We start from the raw sequence: 22,399 nt of genomic DNA, 5'->3' as shown, positions 1-22,399 counted from the left end.
GGGGGGGGGGGGGGATGACCCAATTCAGTCTATAACAGTCTCCGCAGCTCTTTTGAACTTGTGCCCCAGAAAGACTTCCCAGCAAGACCACAGACCCCCTGACTTGAGGAGGAAGTGACTGGGAGCCGTTGAGGACAGAGGTGACTCCCCTCAGGTGCCTGATAGTGGCCGACATTGGAGGTGGCAGGCATGACTTTGTCAGGGTGGCCACCAGCCAGCAAAGGGGTCATCCATGGCACCTGCCTTGTCAGGCTGTGCAGGGCTGAGGAGCAAGGGGAAGGGGTGGATCCCTTCACCCGCTCCTGCTCTGTTGATCTTGGGGTGCAGAGACACCCCTACGTGCGTGCATTCTGATGTGAGGGTGTCTCAGCCCACCAACTCAGGTGTGCAGGGAAGAAGGGCATTTTTAAATTTTCTCTACATCATTTTCGACTTAGAGCCCACATCCCACCTGGCTGGCAGGAAATTCATTAGCAGACAGTCATAGGGTCCCTCATTCCCTACTCCCAGGGTAATGCAGGGGTCCTGGGGCCTCAGTTCTTTCAGAACTGTGGACTTTGCAGCTCGGAAGGTCTTTGGAGGAGCTGGTGACCCTGTGGTCGATCCTCTGCGGGACTGTAACTGTCAGGCGCTGGGGAAGGGGTCTCTGCGTCTCCGGAACCACTGACTTCGGAACCCTTCCCAGGCTGAGGAATCTCTTCTGAGTCTGGGGAAGCCCTGCCTCCTGCCTGGTGTTACCCTTCCCCCCACACCACCCAGCATAAGCTCCTCAACAGCACAGTGGTTTTGGAAACAAAGCAGAGGAAGAGAAGTGTCTGGTGGCAGCTTCTGCCCCCTGCCCAGCCCCAAACTTCATTTGAGGCCCTTGCGGGAGCACATAAGCCACCTGCTTGAGAGTAGGGAGGGGAAAACACGGGAAAAAGACATACTTGATGAGCTCAAAAATTACCATGCAGCAAGTGATCTGCCGGTGAGTGCTGCCCTGCCAGCTGGATGTTCTGGGTTTCAGGGCGCGTTGGTGGTAAGGAGGGGCAGAGTCCCCCAGAGCCAGGTGGTTCAGTTGGCAGCAGATGTGGCCAGGTGGAGCGGGGGAGCAAGCAGCGGGGGTGTTGTCTGCCAACTGCAGAGTGTGTTTGCCGCACGTGTGGGCTGGGCCCAGTTGGTACATGCTCCTCTCCCCCCCGCTACTGGCCAATCTCCCCGGCTCTGCCCCCCAGACATGCGCGCTCTGGGCCAGAGAAGGGCACGTGCGCCAGTAGCACAGTGCCAGCCCGCACTGCCTGGGTGCAGGCTTCCCCGAGCATGCCTTTGGAGCGATGGCCTGGTGCTCTGGTGGCCCGTGGCCTTCTGCCATGCAGGCAGCTTCAGAGCGTCAGCATGGGGTAGGGCCGGAAGCACATCTTGCTGCTGGAGCTGGGTGTGTTGAAGAGCCTGTGTCGGGAATTTGCAAAGCTGTGAGGAAGTTTTGTTGGCTCAGGCCAGGGCTTGGATCTGTGTGCGTCTCGGTCATTGCTCCTGTTTCACTCCCTGTGCCAGCTGTGTCTCTAGGAGTCCTTGTCCACCGTCCCGGAGCTGTTCTTGTCTCTTTCCTTCCCCAGGCAGCTGATGGAGAACCAGATTGGAGTGGTGGAACGCGGGGCTTTCGACGACATGAAGGAACTGGAGCGGCTGTGAGTATCTGTGGGCACAGGCTCAGGAGGGCGGTGGGGACTGGCGCCGAGTGGACTCGAGAGGCTGAGCCTGGTGGCAGGAGTGGGTGCTCAGGGACAGGACTGCACGCCCAGCCTGACTCCTGCCTGCTAATGGGGGCCAGGGGCAGCTGTAGCCGTGGAAGGGGTCGCAGCGTCATCGTGAGATGATGGGAGACAGCTGGAGGTGTCCTCACTGCATATTCTAAACACAGCTATCCTTGTTGTTTTCCCCTGAGAACGCATCATGGCAAAAAATCCACACAGTACAGAGGAAGTGAAATTTATTCCTGTAATCTTATACTCCAGGCATAACCACTGTTATTGATTTGTGTGGCTTTAAAGGAGGCACTAGTGTGCCCGGGGGACCAACCACAGGGAAGCCCTTAGGAGCAGTGTCTTGGGTGCTTGAGGCCATAACACAGAACTGAAGGTGTTGTTTTCTGATTTGCATCATTTGTTCCTTAGGGGGCTTTTGAGTTTGAAAATAGGTCTTAATCAGTTTTTGCCAGATTTCAGATTGGCAATAATGAAAAAAAAAAAAAAAAAAGAAGGTAGTATGGGTGAGGTGGGTGATGGCCACTCACATTCATGGTGGTCACCGGCTTCATTTTTCTGCTTTGGTTTGGCTGTAGGTGTCAAGAGTTCTAAAGTTCCTGCCTTTTGAACCCGAAAGTCCATTTGATTTTAAGGAAATAATCAGAGACATGGCTAAAAATTTATATATCAGGATCTTCATTGCACATTATTTAAATACAACAAAAAAATTGGAAACACCCATTCGGGTGGAGATATAAGATATAAAATCACATTTCTGAAGAACTATTAAGGCCATAGGAATGTGTCTACAATATCACATTAAGTGGAAAAGGCAGGAAGTACATTTATACTAGGCAGGATTTTAATAAATGAAAGGCAGGATTTTATTTACACATTTACATTTGTGTAAATAAAGTCAACTTGTATATGGACAGAATACAGGAGGAAGAAAATAATTGAGACTATTAACTCTCATCACCTGGAGTGGTGGGATAACAGTCAACTTTATTCTTTTCTTTTTTTGTGGATTTTTTTCCAATGAGTTTATGATGATAATTATAGCTATTATTGATTGCCTTACTCTATGCCAGGCAGCAAGATAAGTGCTTTGTCCTCTAATATCTCATTTAATCCTTAAAACAACACTGTGGTCAGTGGTATCTTACAGATGAGAAGTGGAGGTGCACAGAAGTTAAGGCACTTGCCTTATGAGATGATTATTAAATGGTTAAGTGCAGAAACGGGGGTTAGAACCCAGATCATTTTGCCTCCGGAGCCCGAGCTCTTAATGGCTGTAACCTAATACCTTACTTTTCTCTTTTACTTCAGAGAAAATAAGGTATTAAATAAATGGAAAGAATATGGTTGTCTCATTGCCTTCCTGCTGCCTGGAGAAAAACCAAGTTGAACTTTTCCTCATCCAGTCCTAAAATGTAGCCATAAGGAGCCCAAAGCTAGAACAGATAATTCATCCTGTGTTAGTTTTCTTTAAAAGGCTCAGAACAAAATACACGTTCATGACCTGGTTATGAGGGGCTGATTTGGTCCTAACCCATTCCGGCTCCAGCTCCGTGGCTGCCATGCCCTGGGGAAGGAGAAAAGGCGGGAGGGAGTCTAGACATGACTGGTGGCCCATGTCACATCTGCTGCTGCCACCCAAGGCTGGGCATGGTCCTTCTTTTTGAGTCATAATGTGTCACTGCAGACTTTGTCCCTTCTGTCCTTTTCCAGTTCCTTTCTTCCGGGGTGGGTCACCAGCAACTGTGTGGTGGGCAGTTACTGGGGTGTGTGATTGCTCTGTCCCTGGGGACGTCCAGTGCTGGCCGTAGATGGCCCTCTCCTCTGACTTGTCAGAGGCCAATGGTGGATCAGTTAATCATAAAAGTTGGATAAAGTGGGGAGTCATAAAACCCATACATACTCTAAACATTTCATTTTATGTTAAAATATATAATGTGCATTTACTGACCCTCCCCGCCCCCGTTTTTGTTTATTTTTTTGGCCAAGGTCTTACTTTTTAGTGTGAGATGCTGATTGGAGTTCTGTATTATTTTCCTCGCCTAAACCACACACATATACCCTGCTTACGATTTTTGGTTTTGGTTTCTTTAAGGTGGAATGAGATTCTTAGAAAGCCCTTGGAAGCAATCTGGCAGGAGAATTCTGAATTTCTTTTATATGACTCCCCTGCTCGCCCCCTGCCGCCCAGTCTTTTACTTAATTCAACAACTCTTTAATTAACAACTTTCCTTTTATTGACTCTTACCAAGGCATTCAACCAGTTTTTGTAGAGATGACTCTCTCTTTTCATGCTAGTATTGATATTTCATTCATTTAGGTAGTCGTCAGCTCAATTATATAATTATAAGTACCTCTGGCATAAACAGCTTGGGAACAGACATGATTGGTTCTTGTGCGCAGTTACAGACTCAAGCGCAGAAGCAGAAGTATGCGGTGCTGCTGGCCGTGAGGATTGGTGGGTCACAGGCATCGGTTGTCTGATGTTGGGGGGCGGGGCGCTTGGTCACCCTTGGTCGGCTGAGGGTGACTGTGTAACGTGGAGGCTGCCGAGGTGGGAGACGGGGAACCCACCTCTCCCACTTGGTGGTGAGTTAGGTGAGCCACTGATCTCTGGGCATCCCAGTCCCCTCAGCTATCAAAGAGACAGCTCAACGAAGTCTACAAACATATTCTGAGAACTGAGAGCCCAGCCACTTGGTGAGATGGTGGTGGTCAAACCGTCCCCCTGGGGTTGTTTCTGGGAGGAGATGGGAGGGTATGTGCATGACCGTGATGCTTCGTACTCAAGAGAGAGAAACCCACCTTTTCATTCTGCTTTCCCTCTGATGGTGAGATAATGCCTATAACGCATTTATTCTGGTGCCTGGCACAGAGTAAGGTAAGGCTAGTTGGGACTCATTACTGTTGTCATTATTCTTAGCTTCCTGTAGGTCCCTCACCACACTGGGTCCCTCCTTTGATTTTCTACTTTAAACTAGCTATTGAATCCCTTTTCCTCTTAAGTGTTTTTCAGAAATTAAAGCCAGAAAAATGAGAAGGTCTTGGGGGAAAACAAAACAAAACAAAACCCAGTGATTTCCAGGCAGTGTAAATACAGGATTAATTTATTAGACGGGGTTAAGGAACTTGGAGCGATCTGATATCTACTCCTGTTGCTTTAAGAGTACATCGGTGGTCCCTTTTTTTCTGAGGCAGTGATGTGTTTCCCTAGGAGCCTGCCCTTTAGAGTAAACTTCTCACAGCTTGTCTAAAATTGCAACCCTAATTGTACCGTGTTAGAAAATGGTACCTTTCTCACATATCAGATGAAAAGTGACCTCCTAGGAGGTAACCACAGACCAGTTACTACTGGCTACATCGAATTATATTTCTTCCTCCCTCCCAGCAAAAGAAAGCTTTTTTCCAGTTGGTTTATCATCCTCTAGAACTGTTAAAGGAGATGGTTGTGAGAAATTCAAAGTATACGGTAGGGCTTCCCTGGTGGCACAGTGGTTAAGAATCCGCCTGCCAATGCAGGGGACATGAGTTCGAGCCCTGGTCCAGGAAGATCTCACATGCCGCGGAGCAGCTAAGCCCGTGTGCCACAACTACTGAGCCTGTGTGCCACAACTACTGAAGCCCGTGTGCCTAGAGCCTGTGCTCCACAGCAAGAGAAGCCACTGCGATGAGAAACCCACACACTGCAGCAAAGAGTAGCCCCCATTCACCACAACTAGAGAAGGCCTGTGCCCAGCAGTGAAGACCCAACGTAGCCATAAATAAATAAATAAATTTATAGAATAAAGTCAAAAAAAAAATTCAGACCCCTTAGCCTGGCCCTCAAGGCCAGACAGGATCTGCTCCCAATCTACTTTGCCAGTTTTACTTTCAAAACCTCACCTTCTCATCAAAGATAGCCCTCTGATGGTGACTTCCCTGGTGGCCCAGTGGGTAAGACTCCATGCTCCCAATGCAGGTGGCCTAGGTTCAATCCCTGGTCGGGGAATTAGATCCCTCATGCCTGCCGCAACTAAGAGTTTGCATTCCACAGCTGAGGAGTCCGAATGCTGCAACTAAAGATCCCGCATGCTGCAATTAAGACCCGGCGCAGACAAAATAAGTAAGCAAATAAATAAATAAATAAAATATTTTTTAAGAAAGAAAGAAAATTGGTTACATATCTAAAGATCAGCTTATTTTTTTAAAAAAAAGATAGCCCTCTGACAGCCCCCGTATGTGGGGGCATCTTCTTAGACCCCCCAAAGCTTTACCCAAACCTCTCTTGTGCCTCTAGCTGAGCTCAGCCAATGTCATGTATTCATTTGGCAAATAAATGTGTTGCACGCCTACTATGTGCCAGGCACTGTGGTGGGCTCTGTGACACAAGAGTGGACCAGAGGGACTTCCCTGGTGGCACAGTGGTTAAGAATCTGCCTGCCCAATGCAGGGGACACAGTTTCGAGCCCTGGTCCAGGAAGATCCCACATGCCGCGGAGCAACTAAGCCCATGCACCACAACTACTGGGCCTACGCTCTAGAGCCTGCAAGCCACAACCACTGAGCCCATGTGTCACAACTACTGAAGCCTGCGTGCTTAGAGCCCATGCTCCACAACAAGAGAAGCCACCGCAATGAGAAGCCCGTGCACAGCAATGAAGACCCAACACAGCCAAAAATAAAATAAATAAAAATTAAAAAAAAATGTATACGGTAGACTGGAGGGCAGGGGCTGCATTTTACACTAGTGCTTCTCCAGCCTTGACGCACACCCAGATCACTTGGGGACCTGGTTGAGATGCAGATCCTGAGTCAACAGCTCTGGGGTAGCCTGGGATAGTGCAGCTCTTACCACCTCCCTGGTGATGTCCCTGCAGGTGGTCCGTAGACACAGTGTGATTACTAAGGTTCCATACTTTATAGGTGTCACTGCCCCCCACCCCAGTTGGGCTGGAGTGCTACACTTCAGTGTCAGAGAATTGGTTGCCTAAGGTGGCAAGATGAGTCTGGTTAAACTTCACTGCCTTCCTGGGACAAGTCTGAGTCCTTTCTGCGTTGTCTTTTCAGGCCACATTCCAGAACCAGACTTCTCACTCCTGCCTGTGTCTATAATACTGAATAGTTGTCTGTCCACCAATAGAGGAATTGGGAGGGTGGCATGAATTGGGAGATTAAGTTTGACATAAATACACCATCAAGTGTGAAATAGATAGCTAGTGGGAACCTGTGGTATAGCACAGGGAGCTCAGCTCAGTGCTCTGTGACGACCTAGAGGGGTGGGATGTGGGGGGCAGTGAGGTCCAAGAGAGAGGAGATATAGGTATACATATAGCTGATTCACTTCATTGTACCGCAGAAACTAACACAACGTTGTAAAGCAATTATACTCTAATAAAAAATAAAAAAAATTTTTTTTAAATGATGGGCAGACTAAAAATAAAATGATTAAAAGTGTCATCCTCTGTTTGGCATGGAAAGACATTCACAAATTGTTGTGTGAGGAAAATGCAGGTGGCTGAATGCCTTTTCTTCTATTATGTGAGGCTTTTAAAAATATTAAGCATGCATTTTCATAAATAAAAAAATCAATAAAGGTATTTTCATTCTGAAGAAAGACCTAAAGCAGACAATAAAAAAGTTGAGTCACCACTGAGCCAAATGTGAATGAAAGCAATAAAGAATCAGAACCCCGTGGCCAGTCCTATCCCATTAGGGTGTATCTCACTTTTCAAGGGTAGTCAGGTATCCAGCTCACAAACTGAGATAATATTTGAATCAGTGCCTGATTAATTACACGGGGCCTTGCACATGTAAAGTGATGATGATGATGGGTATGGGAGGGCTTAACGGAAGGAAAGAGGCTCTGTTTACTGACTGCCCACTACATGTCAGGTCCTTGGTTGAGGAGCTTTCAGAGATGTTCTATTCTTTTTTTTTTTTTTTTTTTTTTTTTTTTTTTTGCGGTACACGGGCCTCTCACTCTTGTGGCCTCTCCCGCTGTGGAGCACAGGCTCCGCGGCCATGGCTCACAGGCCCAGCAGCTCCGCGGCACGTGGGATCCTCCTGGACCGGGGCACGAACCCGCGTCCCCTCCATCGGCAGGCGGACTCCCAACCACTGTGCCACCAGGGAAGCCCGATGTTCTATTCTTGTCCTCCCCAAGGGTTGGATGGCGGAATTCCCACTTTATAGATGAAGAAACGGAGGCTCCGAGAAGGGGATTCTCTGGGGTTACACAGTGACATGTTAGGATTTGAGCCCTGGGCCCTCTGACTCTGAATCCAGTGCTTTCTGAAAAGTCCCTTGGATTTCCCGGCCAGCTCGGCCAGCTCCAACTCCTCCTCTCTTCTCTTTTTTAGACGACTCAACCGGAACCAGCTGTACGCGTTACCAGAACTGCTGTTCCAGAATAACCAGGCTCTGTCGAGGCTGTGAGTGACGCTTCATGGAAGAAAGCTCTCTCTGTGGTCATATCCCTCACCCGGTTGAGGGGGCAGTGTGTGGTCAGTGGGGCCTGGACTCTCCCATGGCCATGACCCCTGTGCTCCTCACCTGGCAGGCATCGTTCAGGGCATCAAAGGCCAGCTTACTGTAGGAAAGTGCTTTGCGGGGCCTTTCTTCATGGCAAGCACTTGACAGAATTGGCAGTCTATTCAATTCTGTGTGCTGCCCCTGACAGTGTGGTATGGGAATGTCCTAGGGGTGGGCAAGCTTGTCAGCCATGATGGCAGACTTTATGGGGAGGACCGTACTCATGCATCTCTCGCTGCCTTTGGTAACCTGCCTTGGGTGGAATATTCATTCACATAAGCCCTTCTTGGATCTGTTTCTGTTTTCAACTCAGAGTAATGAGGTCTGTGAGCTTATTAACCATGGCATAAAGTCATACTTGTATTTGCTGTAAATGTACTTCTTTCAAGTTTAAAAGGTAGTGGCCAATTCTGCTGCTCCATGATTTACGAGATATGTCTGTAATTGTTCTCCTGTACATTTCATTTTGTGGGATCTTGGGCAGGACAGGACCTTAGAGATTACCTGAGGACTCTCTTCTGCAGCTCCTTAGCGTATGTATGGTCTTTTAATCTTTGCTTGGCTACTTCTCGTGATGGGGAGTTCACCACCTCCTTGGGCAACCAATTCCATTGTTGGACAGATGTGCATATTAGAAACATTTTCTTAACTTTGAGCCCTAAATCTGCTTTCTAATAATTTATGATTTCTCTAGCTTTGCTTTCTTTAAGTACCTAGAACAACCATGTACAATACTCTTGTTCAATTTTTGAAGGGCTGTCAGGTTTTTGAATTTTGAGTTGGGAGGTTTAGTCGTCATTAACAACCTGAAAAAACATTGGTTGGGACCTTCTGCATGCCCAGCAAAGCACAGTGTGAGATGCTGAGGCTGCCGGTTCTTCCCTAAAGAAGCGTATAGGACACCTCCTAGGTGGAGGTGCAGCTGAGTCCGGAGGTGCAGTGGGTGGTGCAGGTAGGACTGAAGGGTGGGGGCTGGGTGGGAGTCAGCACCATGGGGCTACCTGAGTGCTGAGAGGCGTGCCTGTGGAGTCTGGAGCTTGATCTCTTCCCCTCTGATTAAACATGGCTAGTTCTTTCCACCTCTGTCATGATTGCCACCTCTTGATAAGCCCAGTGGTCTGCAGGCAGCTCCAGAATTTCTCATTGATCCTGCCTTCCAGTTTTTGTCCTTAGGGCGGAGCTCTAATTTTCAGTTTGTCCAAATGGTCTCTCCAGTCTCTTCCTGTTTCCTCCTCCTGGCCTGGAGGCCTCTCCCTAGAAGTGGAGATGATCCCTCAGTGATGATCCCTTTTGCTGGTCTTTGCTACCCCTGGGCTTGTGCTGGCGCTTCTCTGTCAGTCCTCCTACAACTGGTAGGTTGGCCTTCTGGTGCCAGGCACACACAGTGAGTGCCTTACTTTTCTTCCTTGATTGCTGAAGGCACAAGACCCTTCCTAGCAGGTGCAGCCACCCTAACATCCCTTTAACCTGCGGGCCAGTGCTGGTCCACGAGGTCCATGCTGTTACTGGTCCCGTGCTGGCAGCTGGCTTTGTCCTGACTTGGCCCCAGCAGCTCCTGTTTTCTCCGCCCTGCCTTTTCTCGGAGCTGGCTCTTGCAGCGGTTATCACAGCTCTGCCTCTCTGCAAAAATTCATCCTGAACATTTTTTCTCTTGATCTCCTTCTGTACTTTTCTTTTTCCTTCTCTTAAGCCCTCTTAGCCTTTCAAGCTTTGGCCCCCACTCTCCCAGCATTATTTGCCTGCTTGGGTTCCCTTCCCTTCAGCACATTGATGCCCTTCACCATCCAGGGTTTGGAACATGTGCCTAGTTGCTGTTAAGCTCTGGGCACTGCTTTGATCCTCCTTCATTTATTTTATTTAAAAAAAATTTTAAATTTGTATTTAAATTTCAGCTTTACTAAGGTATAATTGGCAAATAAAATTGAAATATACTTAAAGTGTACACTGTGATGATTTGATATACATACACAGTGTGAAAGGATCCCCTGCCACGTTCATTAACGTATCCATCACCTCGCATATTTATCTTCTTTTTTTTGAGCACAGTTAAGTTCTACTCTCTTAGCAAATTTCAGTTGTATTAAGCATGTGTTATCAACAATAGTCATCATGTTATATGTTAGATTATACTCTGTTACCAACCTCTCTATTTCCCCATCCCACAGCCTCTGGCAACCTCTTTTCTACTGTCTGTTTCTATGAGTTTGACTTTTTTTTAGATTCCTCATATAAGTGATACCATGCAGTATTGGTCTTTGGCTTATTTCACTTAACATAATCCTTCAGGGTCCACCCATGTTGTCACAAATGGCAGGATTTTCTTCTTTCTCATGGCTGAATTATATTCCACTGTATATTTTATATATATATTTATAATAAATACTTTTATATAATATATATTATATACAATATATAAATATATATTATGTATATAAATATATAATATATAATTTATATAATATATTATATATATATATATATTTCTCATCTTCTTTATCCATTCTTCTGTTGATGGACACATAGGTTGTTTCCATCTATCCCTCATTTATTTAAAAATATCCAAGACCCTGTCATGTGAATCTAAATCCACAAACCTCCCGGCTTTTGCTTGCAGTCACCTCCAGCTCTATTCACAGTTTGAGGGGCCAGCATCTTTTGCCATAACCTCCACCAGCTCGTGGGGCTGAAGGGGAGAGGACAGCTCTGCAGGGGTCTCTCTCTCCCTCCAGCACTTGAGTCTACCTTTCATCAGGGGCATCAGTGCCTGCATGTCCCTGGGCCCCCTCCTGAGAGCGGTGATACCGTGTGGCCAGTGTGGCTGCCTTCTTGGCTGGTGTCTGGGGAACCAGGATCCCTAGTGGAATGGGAGGTAGCCCAGGGGAGTAGGAAGTCAAGCGTTAGATAGTCCTGGGTTTTTCATGGTGTAACTCAGGTGGAGTTTTTCTTACCTGTGCACTGTTAGGCTCTCCTGAGGCTGAATTGAGATTGAGCACGTACAGTATCCAGGACAGCCTGCAGCAGACGTTCCTTGTGTCCCTGACGTGTGGGTGAGTGAAGGGCCCTGCAGTGGAGCTGGTCGTCCTGTGCACGCTGTCTCGTCTGACTCCTGTGACCCTGTGGGGCAGACAGTGTCTCTGGTTTTACTGCTGACGAACGTCAAGGTTGGAGAGGTGAAGCGACCTCCACAGGGCCAGTAATGAAGCCCCTTTGGACACCCTGCCCAGTGCTCTTCATGGCTTTATATTTTAAGAGGAGTCCTGGAGAAAAGGACTTCTGCGATTTAATGAATTTTAAATACCCAGATTCTGTAGCCAAAGGCTGGCACAAGGAGCTCTATTCAAGGAGTGGAAGAGCGATTGAAGGGGACAGGAGTCTGCCTGACTCCTACTCCTGGCACCCTACGGGGCTGGGATCCAGGGCAGGCAGCAGCCTCCAGAAACGTTGGATGTTTTCACCCCGGTGGCCCAGGGCTGGCTGCCTTGGGGACAGGGCCAGTTGGCAGTCACCAGAGGGACTTCTAGGGGAAGGACCGCCCCTGCCCCTGATGGAAGGCTTGGTTGCCCTTTGGCTCCAAGGGCAAAGGAGTATTTCTAGGCTCTATAGCCAGAATCTTTCTCTAACACTTACTGCCTTTTCTTCCCAGGCATCTGGCCCCTAACTCTAAGCCTTTCCTTATCCAGGAGCATAGCTGGGTCTGGGTGAAGGGAGACTATTTTCTTTAGCTCTCCTCTTTTTTATTAATTTAACGATTAAAGAAAATTGAAGTATCAATATAGTTGATTTACAATGTGTTAATTTCTACTGTATAGCAAAGCGATTCAGTTATCCATATATATATACATACACACACACACATTCTTTTTCATGTTCTTTTCCGTTATGGTTTATCACAGGATATTGAATATAGAAGGTCCTGTTGTTTATCTATTTTATATATAGTAGTGTGCATATGTTAATCCCCAAATCCTTGTTTATCTCTCCTCCTACCCCTTGCTCTCCCTTTTGGTCACCATAAGTTTGTTCCCTATTTGTCTGTGAGTCTATTTCTGTTTTGTAAATAAGTTCATTTATATCATATATTTTAGATTCCACATGTAAGTGGTATGATAGGATATTTGTCTTTCTTTGTCTGACTTCACTTAATATGATAATCTCTAGGTCCATCCATGTTGTTGCAAATGGCATTATTTCATTCTTTTTTATGCTGAGGGATAATTCCATTTTGTGTGTGTGTGTGTGTGTGTGTGTGTGTGTGTATGTGTATACCACATCTTCTTTATCCATTCATCTGTTGATGGACATTTAGGTTGCTTCCATGTCTTGGCTATTGTAAATAGTGCTGCTATGAACATTGGGATGCATGTATCTTTTGGAATTAGAGCTTTCTCTGGATATATTCCGAGGAGTGGGATTGCTGGATCATATGGTAGCTCTATTTTCAGTTTTTTAAGGAACCTCCATACTGTTCTCCATAGTGACTGCACCAATTTATATTCCCACCAACAGTGTAGGAAGCTTCCTTTTTCTCCACACCCTCTCCAGCATTTATTATTTGTAGACTTTTTAATGACGGCTGTTCCAACTGGTGTGAGGTGATATCTCATTGTAGTGCTGATTTGCATTTCTCTAATATTAGCAATATTGAGCATCTTTTCATGTGCCTGTTAGCCATCTGTATGTCTTCTTTGGAGAAATGTCTATTTAGGTCTTCTGCCCATTTTTTGATTGGGTGTGTTGTTTTTTTGATATTAAGCTGTATGAACTGTTTGTATATTTTGGAAATTAATCTCTTTCAGTAGCATCGTTTGCAAATATTTTCTCCCAGTCCGTAGGTTGTCTTTTTGTTTCCTCTTGTTATTTCTTAAGCCTACCTCTAAGCATAGGAGTGCAAGCTGATGGGACTTTGGGGAGGGGTCCTGTGCAGCGTGCCCCGCTTATGTCAGCCTAGAACTTGAATTCATGACCAGGGGCAGTACTTCCTGATGCCTCTCCAGTTCAGGTCATCTCAAAAAGGGCACATTCTGGGGGGAAATGATTAAATAAACCTTTTTATTGATCTGGTTGTTTGTCCCTGTTGTCTGGGCCCTGAATGTTTCACCTTGGTGATGGTTATAGGGAAGGGTACAGGAGTAAGTGCTTAAAGACTTATTTGCTAATATTCTTTTTTTTTTTTTTCTTTTTTTTGCGGTACGCGGGCCTCTCCCTGTTGTGGCCTCTCCCGTTGCGGAGCACAGGCTCCGGACGCGCAGGCTCAGCAGCCATGGCTCACGGGCCCAGCCGCTCCGCGGCATGTGGGATCCTCCCGGACCGGAGCACGAACCCGCGTCCCCTGCATCAGCAGGTGGACTCTCAACCACTGCGCCACCAGGGAAGCCCCGCTAATATTCTTTACCTTCCCTCCACCCCCAATCCATCGACCTGAGCATCTGGCATTCCAAAACATCTCTCGTAACTCTCCCAGTGGTCTGGCTGAGGAGCTCTCGGGCACTCCTGGTTCCAGAAACAGGACCCCTGCAGGCGGGTGAGTTGCGGTGGGCTGGGTAGTATAAAGGCACAAGCAGCAGACTCATGGGCTCCCATGACAGGAAGTGAGGCACAGCTGGGACTAAGGGTGTGAGGGATGTTTCTAGTTCTTTCTGATTGTCTACCTTGTTGTCCCACTCCTCCCTGCAAACCAGTGTCTTGGGTTTACCAGCAACATCTCAGTTCCACCATGACTTTGGTTGGCCACCGTGCTCACTCCCCTCCTACTTCCTGTGGCCTTGGAGCTCAGATCTCCTCGAGTCTCCAGTCCCAGCCCAGATTTCTGGGGAAGGATTCTGGTTGGCCCATGCTTGGTCAGGAGTTCACTTCTGGGCCAAGGAGCTGTGCTGGCGGCTATGGGACCTCCTGGTGCAGTCACACTCTGGGGCCTACCCTCAGGAGGGGGGTAAGAGACGATGCAGGGCTTGGCGTTTCTGGCCTCTCATCTGTTGACCTTTCTTCTGCTTTGAGGGATCCGTTACTAATACTTCCCACCTGGAGCAAATCATGGATTTTTTTTTTTTTTTTTTTTTTTTTTTTCACCAGAGGCTGTATGTTAAATCAGCATGAAAACAAGTTTGAGAGAGACCAAATGTGCAGGGTAAGGTGTGGTCACAAAGCACATCAGGTGGTGTGGCCCACGTTTCAACTGATTTTGCCTGTGTAGCTTTGGCAGTTGAAATCCTCTTGCTGGTTATTCCTCACCAATGTTTCTCCACGTGTTAGGTTAGTCCATTTCTTTCCACGTTTGGGACGTGTGGCCCAGAGAGGCGATTTGGCCTGGACCACAGAGCAGTTTGGTAATAGGGTTGGAGATAGACACCAGGCCTTCAAGTGACCATAAGAAGTCTGAAAATGGGCTTAAACCTTGACCTAGAAATCTCACGTTTGGGGATTGACCCTAAAGTCAATAAAATATGACCACAAACATGTTCATTGCAGCATAATTTAGAATGTTGAAATATAGAATATTGAAAACTCTATAGAACAACTGAAATGTCCAACCTTGGGGGAATGGTTAAGTAAATTTTGGTATATACACTTGATGGAATATTTATATCATCATCAAAAATGGCCTTTATGAAAGACTTAAAGTAACACAGATAAATGTTTGTGATACCAAAGCCAGGATGCAAAATTGTTTTGACAATATGGTCACTAAACAAATCACTCTAAAGCATGCACAGGAAAATGACTACAAAATGCCAACAGGGGTTATCTCTGTGTGGCTTTTTCTTTTTTATATTTCCCAGGTGTTGGATAAAAAGAGTATAATATTTTTATGGTAGGAGACCTCGCAGTTTTTATATGCACAGGAAAACCTTTGTTGTCTGAGTTAAAATGAACACTAGGTAAATGATGTTGGGCCACTTCCTTGACCCCCGTCGAGCCTGTTTGTTCTTCTATCAGATAAAGATAATAATGTCTGCCTCACAGCCTTTCGTGGGGATTCAAGAGAGGCGTAACTCCCTCTCAGGTCAGGTGTAAGCTCGGTAGCGCATAATAGATGCTCAGGAAATCAGTGAATTTTTCCCGTTTACAGATGAAGAAATTCAAGCTCAGAGGATTTGTGACCTGCTCAAGGGGTTGAGGTGAATTTGAACCCTGGTCTGTCTGATGCTAAAGCTCATCCTTCCATATCATCCACCCCCTCCCAGCCGTCGACCCTCTGCCCACCTCCTACACCCATCTACCTATCATCTACCCACCACCCAGCCAGTCTCCCTCTCATCTGTGCTCCCATTTACCCATCTACCAACCCATCAATCAATCTGCCCATCCCTCCATCCTCCATCTCCTGCCACTGGTCCTCCCATCTAACACCTTCCTACCCACCTATCCATCTGCCTGCCCCTCCAGTCTTTTACTCATTTGCCCACCAAGCCCACCCATTCACCCCCCACTTAGGCATCTACCAACATACCCATAAACCTACCATACACCCGTCTATCCCCCCATGCCTCACCCACCCTCCCTTATCCTCCCCTCACCACATCCAACTCCCCTCTCACCTTCCATATCTGCCTGCCCATCCAACCACGCACCCACTCACCCAACATTTACATTTAGAGGGCCTCCTATGAGCCAGGCACTGTGGTCGGTGCTGAGAACACTTGATGGCTGTGTAAGACGGCTAGGTGGGGCGCTGTCTCTGCAGGAGGTGAGGGTTTATCACTAGTGCTCTCTGAAAGTAGTCTGTATCCTCTGACCTACCAACAGTTTGGAGTGTGTGTGGGGGAAATGATTGACTGGCTGGACCCGTATCTCCTGCCTGGGGTGGTTATATCCCGGTGGCAGGTGACCTGGGTTGAAGATCAGCTTCATCACCTGATAGCCACCCATGAGAGGGTGTGGAGATGTTGTTTTGCAGATGCACATAGGGGTTGTGGCTAGGGTTAGAGGGACAAATTTGAACCTGCCTCCTTCTCTTATAGCAGCAAAACCGACGCTTCACCCACATTTGGGTGGGGAGCACCGTGAGTGTCAGCCACCTGTGCTCTGTCCTCCCAGGTTTGGGGAGGAGTCTCTCCCGCTGCCTTGCAATCCCGCCTCTTGCTGGTTGCATTCCCTTCCTAGTCCAGAAGCTGCTTCTGGAAACCCAGTTCCTCTGGGTTTCTTTTTAGCCTTGAAACCAATATGTGCCCTGACAAGATTGACCTTTTGTGTCTCTGCTGGGCCTGGAAGGGGTGGGGGTGGTGATTAAGGGCAGCCGAGGGCATTGATTCCCCCTTATTTATATCCCTGCTGTAAGGACCAGGATAATTCATTACCGGGGCCTCAGTGGCTGGAGAGGTGGGGGTGTTATATTCTGCTGGAGCCCTGTTGAAGAATGCCTGACCCCACTGACCTTGTCTCGAGCTGGGTTTAATTAAACTGTCAGCACTGGTCAGAAGAACAAAGCCTCCCTTCCCATCCTGGTCCCCAGCCCCCATCAGAGGCAGGGGGCATTCTCTGCTGAAATGAAGAGCTGTTAAAAACGGATCTGTCTTGCCTCCGAGGGAAGTTACCCGAAGCAGGAAGGTGACCTCGCTTTTGTGCCACGTCCACTCCAGGCAACAGATCTGCGGAACTGAACCGTCCTTGCCACCCGCCTTGCCGTCCTCACCCCAAGCGTGAGGAAAGGTGCTTCTTCCTGCCAGAACTGCCTTAAGATGCCATCCCTCACTCCCTGGACTCCCCTTTTCCCAGAAAGGAATTTCAGGAGCTTTGTCTGTGAGATATTAAGTCTATGAGGTGTTTCTGACATTAATGATAGAAAGAAGCTTCCTTGATTAGAAGGTTTGGGGAAGTTTGAGGTCAAACAAGTTTCTCTGTGGAGTGACTTTCAGCCCCTTTAATCCACTTGTGCTCACTATAAAGCCCCCAGGGGACATGTAGGGTGTTGCCAAATTGATATGACTGTGAAAGTCTTGAAAATTTTATTTTTAGGGAATACCTAGATCTTGTGGGTCTAGTGTCAGACTTGCTGAGGCCTCAGGCAATAAGGATCAGAGCTGAGACTTGAACTCAGGTCCCCCTGACCCCAGACCCATGCACCTACCTCTAAACCATCAGTATTCAAATTAGTGTGGGAGTTACTTAGAGGATTTTAAAATGCAGATCCCCAGGCACTATCTTCAGAGACCCTGAGTTAACAGGAGTGGAAGGGCCCAAGGATATGCATTATTGTCAAGCCCCATCTGGTTCACACTTTGAGAAGCCTTGCTCCCCAGCATGCTTGCTGAGTCTTAGGTGAGGACCCCTCTTCGGGCAGAGCCCCTGTTTGTCTCTGCCCGACTTGGTTCTGGTGTGAGAGCCACAGGAACAAAGCCCTCCCAAGGGCAGACGCTTCCCCTCTTGCTGCCGTGCAGAGAGCGATTTGGGGATTATGAGTTGGCAATTATGGAGCACTCTGGGCTCTCAAAGTGCTTTCCAATCATTAAATCTGTGCCTGCTGTCAAAGCTCTAGTGAAGATGCGCGCGTCCTACTGGGTCGGCCCAGGAGCCTCTGCGGAAGAGGGCAGCCAGCCTGAGATTGACGGACCATGTGCCAGAGTGGCTGACTTTGCCCAGCATGGATGGATGTCCTGAGCACAGCCCCGGCCGTGGCTCTGCCCCCCACTGCCTCACAACCACACTTTTGTGAGCCTTCACAAATAAGGACAGCCAGTTGGAAACCAGGGCCTGGGGGAGGGCTGGGGGCAAGAGCTGTGGATGGGTCATCCGCAGGGGATCGTGTCCTGCTGGGGACCTTTTTCAGGGGCTCAAAGGAATGAAAAGCCGCCAGTTCTCTCCTACAGCCTGATAAAATCGGTACCGAATAAACAATTCATAAGCATGGAGAAGATTCTGAACAGAGGGGGCGTGCAGGGGGGGGCTGCTGTGAATAGCTTCTAGGGGAATGAGGATTTTTAAAAACCATCTCAAACATTACATAAATAATTTTGCTATGATGTCGAACATTTGGAAAATAGAGAAAAGCAAAGAAAGATAAGAGATTTCTTTTTTTTTAAGTTAAATAAGGCATTTAAAAATGCTTGAGCGATCATTCCAGTATTTTTTTAAAAAAGAGTTTAATACAATTGTTAAGCACTTATGTGCCAAACAACTTCCATGCATTTTCTCATTTTAATTGTTATAGTCCTAGGCCATTATTATCCCCATTTTACAGTTGGGAGAATTGAGGCATGGAGGGGTTAAATAAATGGATCACATAGCTAGTTGTCGGCAGAACTAGGCTTTGAATGCACGGCATGCTCTTACCCACCATGCTGTACTGCCTTTCGTTATAGAAGATTCTAGAAAGTAGAGAAACAGGAAGAAGAAAGAGATTGCTCAGGAGTCTTCTGGGAAGGTAGGTTTAAAGTCAGGTGTTGAAGGGTGTGGGAGACACAGGTAGATGGAGAGGGTGCAGTCGCCCCATGAGCAGGGACCCCACAATTACAGAGTGTTGTGTGGATCTCGGCCTGGAAGGAGGTGTAGACGGGCTCTGTCTTCTAGAATGAGGAGTGGAATGAGTGATAGCCAGGGGGCCACAGAGGGTTCTCCTCCCCTTCCTCCCACTGTCTGCACCTGAGCAGGAGGGACAGATGGGCCCACATCTCTCCCTTAGCTTGTTTGAAATGTTACCTCCCTGTCACAGTTCCTCAGTTCCTCCCACCCCTGGCCAAACGGACAGTTGCCTCTTTAATACCTTCTTTTTGTTTTTTTTCCTCTATAACTTTTTTTTTTAATTGTGGTAAAATAGACATAACCTAATACTTACTATTTTAACCATTTGTAAGTGTACAATTGTGGATGTATCACCAGAAGTGGGATTACTGGATCATATAGTAGTTCTGGTTTTAATTTTGTGAGGAATCATCATACTGTTTTCCACAGTGGTTGCGCCATTTCACCAACACGTGCTGTTTTCTGGTTTTTTTTTTTTTTTTTTTTTCTTGCGTTATGCGGGCCTCTCACTGTTGTGGCCTCTCCCATTTGCAGAGCACAGGCTCCGGACGCGCAGGCTCAGCGGCCATGGCTCACGGGCCCAGCCGCTCCGCGGCACGCGGGATCCTCCCGAAACGGGGCACGAACCCGCGTGCCCTGCATCGGCAGGCGGACTCTCAAGCACTGCGCCACCAGGGAAGCCCTGTTTTCTGGTTTTTTGATGGTAATCATCCTAATGGGTGTGAGGTAACATGTCATTGTGATTTTGATTGTGTTCTCTGATGATTAATGATGTCGGGCGTCTTTTCAAATGCTTGTTTGGCCATTTATATATCATCTTTGGAAAAATGCCCAAAGTTTTTCGGCAGGTTCTTTGTCCATTTTTAAATCAGGTTATTTGATTTTTTCTTTTTTGGTTATTGAGTTGTAGGTGTTCTTTAAACATTCTGGGCATTAACTCTTTATCAGATACATGATTTGCAAATATTTTCTCTCATTCCACAGTTTGCCTTTTCATTCTACTGATTGTGTCCTTCGATGCTTAGAAGTTTTAAAATTTGGTATAGTCCCATTTGTCTATTTTTGCTTTTGTTGTCTGTGCTTTTGTTGCCTATGTCATACCCAAGAAATCACTGCCAAGTCCAATCTCATGAAACTTTTCCCATATGTTTTTCTTCCAGGAGTTTTATAGTTTTGGGTCTTACGTTTAGGTCTTTGATCTATTTTGAGCTAATTTTAAAATGTGGTGTGAGATGAGGGCCCACCGTCATTCTTCTGCATGTGGGTATCCAGTTTTCTGAACACCAGTTGTTGAAGAGACTGTCCTTTCACCATTGGATGGTCTTGGCACCCTTGTCAAAGATCATTTGACCACATGGGAAAGGGTTTATTCCTGGCCTTCTATTCTATTCCATTGGTCTTTTTGTCTGTCTTTATGCTAGTACCACGGTGTTTTGATTACTGTCTCTTTTAAATATGTTTTGAAATCAGGAAGTGTGAGTCCTCCAACTTTGCTCTTCTTTTTCAAAATTGTTTTGGCTATTTGGGCCCAGTGATGGCTTTTTATTTGGAATCACAAGGGACCTGTCACGGCAGAAAAGAGAGTATGGGAGCTTAGATCTTTGGATTCAAGTGGGATGAAAGTAATATACTCCAGCCTTCACTTAAACGCATTGGTGATGGGGAGTTCACTATTTCACAAGACAGCTAGTCTTGGTGAGCAGTTCGGATCATTAGGAATCCTTGTAGTGATCTTGACCTGTTTTCCTGGCACGTTTGCCCAGTGATCTTGGTATGCTCTCTAGAGTTATACTTAGAGCAAGGATGTGGGCCAAGGGTCAGCCCTTTAACTGGCCATTATCTTTGGCAGATTCTTCAAGGGAGCATTCATGTTTCTAGGACAGATCTGTGAGAATTGTTTGTAAGAGGGCTGAAGCTATCTGTAAGTGACTGCCCATTGTACAGATTCTTTCCAAGGTTCAGATCTATCCCCAGAATCTCTGTGGTCCCCCTTGTTCTATTCCATTTATCCCAGGCATCCTTGTGAAGGAATACCCCTAGATCTCCTTGCCGCTTCCAGCCCTGCTTGGCCTGGTCTGTTGGGTGGGCTACTCCAGAGGCTTCCCTGGAGAAGCACAGAGCTATAGCTGCAAGAAGCTGGTATGATTTAACGAAGTAGGATCCTTCAGCCAGGGGGCAGTTTCCCCATCTTCCTGCCAGGAATCCAGCCCTGACCATACTTTCCTGTCTATAGTCAGGGCCTCTCGGGATGGACCAATAAGGAGGTAGGTATGATAGATGGCTGGAGAGAGAGCCATCTGAGGGGTCCTGGAGACTTTTTGGCAGAGTGTGATAGAAATGAGTACTGGACTGGGAGCCAGGGTGCTTGTGTTCTAGATCTGGTTCTGTCCCTATCTGGCTTTGACACCTTAGACAAGTCATTAGTTTCTCTGGACTCTGCTCTATCATTCTTATTAATGAATTGGATGCGCATACAGAAGGGATGCTCAAGAGGTTTGCAGGTGGCACAAAGCTGCAAAGGGATAGCCATCATACTCACGATGATAGAAGTAAGACTGAAAAAGATCTCCATGAACTAGGTGGGAATCAGTGAGGTGAAATGAAGTGCTGATAAGTATGAAGATGACTGTGAAAGCGTTGAAGAGGGGCGGGGGGACCTGATTTAGCAGCACTTGTTATGAAATTCAGAGCCTGTGACTTCAAGTTGAGGAGAACTCAGGAGTAAAGTGGCTAAAAGAGTGAATGCAGTCTTAGGTTAACCTAATAGAGGCAAAGTGTCCTCTCCAGGGGAGGGGACAGGCCTGTTCTAGTCTCTGCTGATTTGAGCACATCCAGAGAACAGTGTTCAGTACTAGGACTTGTGTTGTATCGTGTAAAATTATGTATTTTACTTATTTATTTGTGTTTTATTGTGGGAGGCTGCGGGGAGAACGTGAACCATGTTCTGGAGGAGGGTGGCTAACCTTGGGAGCCGTCTGGAAACTGTTTCATGTGAGATGGAGTCCAGGGGCCTGGGCTGTTTGGTGTGATGAAAACAAATACAGAGGAACCCTGAGAGTAATTTAAAAATCTATGTGAAGGGCTGTCATGAGGACAAGGGACCGATTTGTTCCAGAAGCATGACTTCCAGAAGTGGGCAGAAGGTACGAGGAAGTGGATTTTGTTCTGTATCAGGCAGGCTTCCTGAAGAGTGGGCTGCTGAGGGGTGGGCTGCTCTGCCCGGTGCTTCATCCCTGGAAGAGTTCAAGGAGGGGCTGACTCCACGTCTGCCAGGATCGCATGCCCAAGATGCTGGGGGAGCCTGGTTTTGACGGCCTTGGGGTGCTTTTAGATGCAGAGTGGTCTAACCAGGGACACAAACAGGACTTGTAAGCAGGGGACAGGCCCGGTCCAAATGGTGTTTGGGATGGTTCATCTGCTTGCAGACACATGAAACTGGCAGACGGTGGGAGCCTGGGAGGCCCCTCACCTAAGCCCCAGTGTTGGAAGCCATGCTTCATACCTAAGTGCTTCCAGTGAATTGTGTAACAAAATATTTACCAGACCCCAGATTCTGGTCCACATTATGGAATCAATTTTGGAACAAAAAAATCAACGAATAGCCCTGGAAATGGTGTCGGATCTGTAAAAAGACACGGAAGGTTTGTCCTCAGGAAGTCTGGTTCTGGAGGTGCTCAGAGGAACCGCTC

The 22,399-nt window shown here is 47.2% G+C and overlaps 1 protein-coding gene across 1 annotated transcript in view; it reads left to right on the top strand.

Annotated features, from left to right (window-relative positions):
- Window positions 1-22,399, top strand: part of SLIT1 (slit guidance ligand 1) — a 174,234-nt gene that overhangs the window by 22,986 nt on the left and 128,849 nt on the right. Inside the window, exons 3-4 of the mRNA XM_007456197.1 lie at window positions 1,599-1,670; window positions 8,084-8,155. Of these exons, the coding sequence (XP_007456259.1) occupies window positions 1,599-1,670; window positions 8,084-8,155 (144 nt within the window). The remainder of the gene's footprint in view (window positions 1-1,598; window positions 1,671-8,083; window positions 8,156-22,399) is intronic.

Source organism: Lipotes vexillifer, unplaced genomic scaffold (assembly GCF_000442215.2).
Source record: "Lipotes vexillifer unplaced genomic scaffold, Lipotes_vexillifer_v1.1 scaffold184, whole genome shotgun sequence".
Taxonomy (NCBI): domain Eukaryota; kingdom Metazoa; phylum Chordata; class Mammalia; order Artiodactyla; family Lipotidae; genus Lipotes; species Lipotes vexillifer.
The sequence above is the reverse complement of the archived record's forward strand: the minus strand, read 5'-3'. Positions and strand labels throughout refer to the sequence as shown.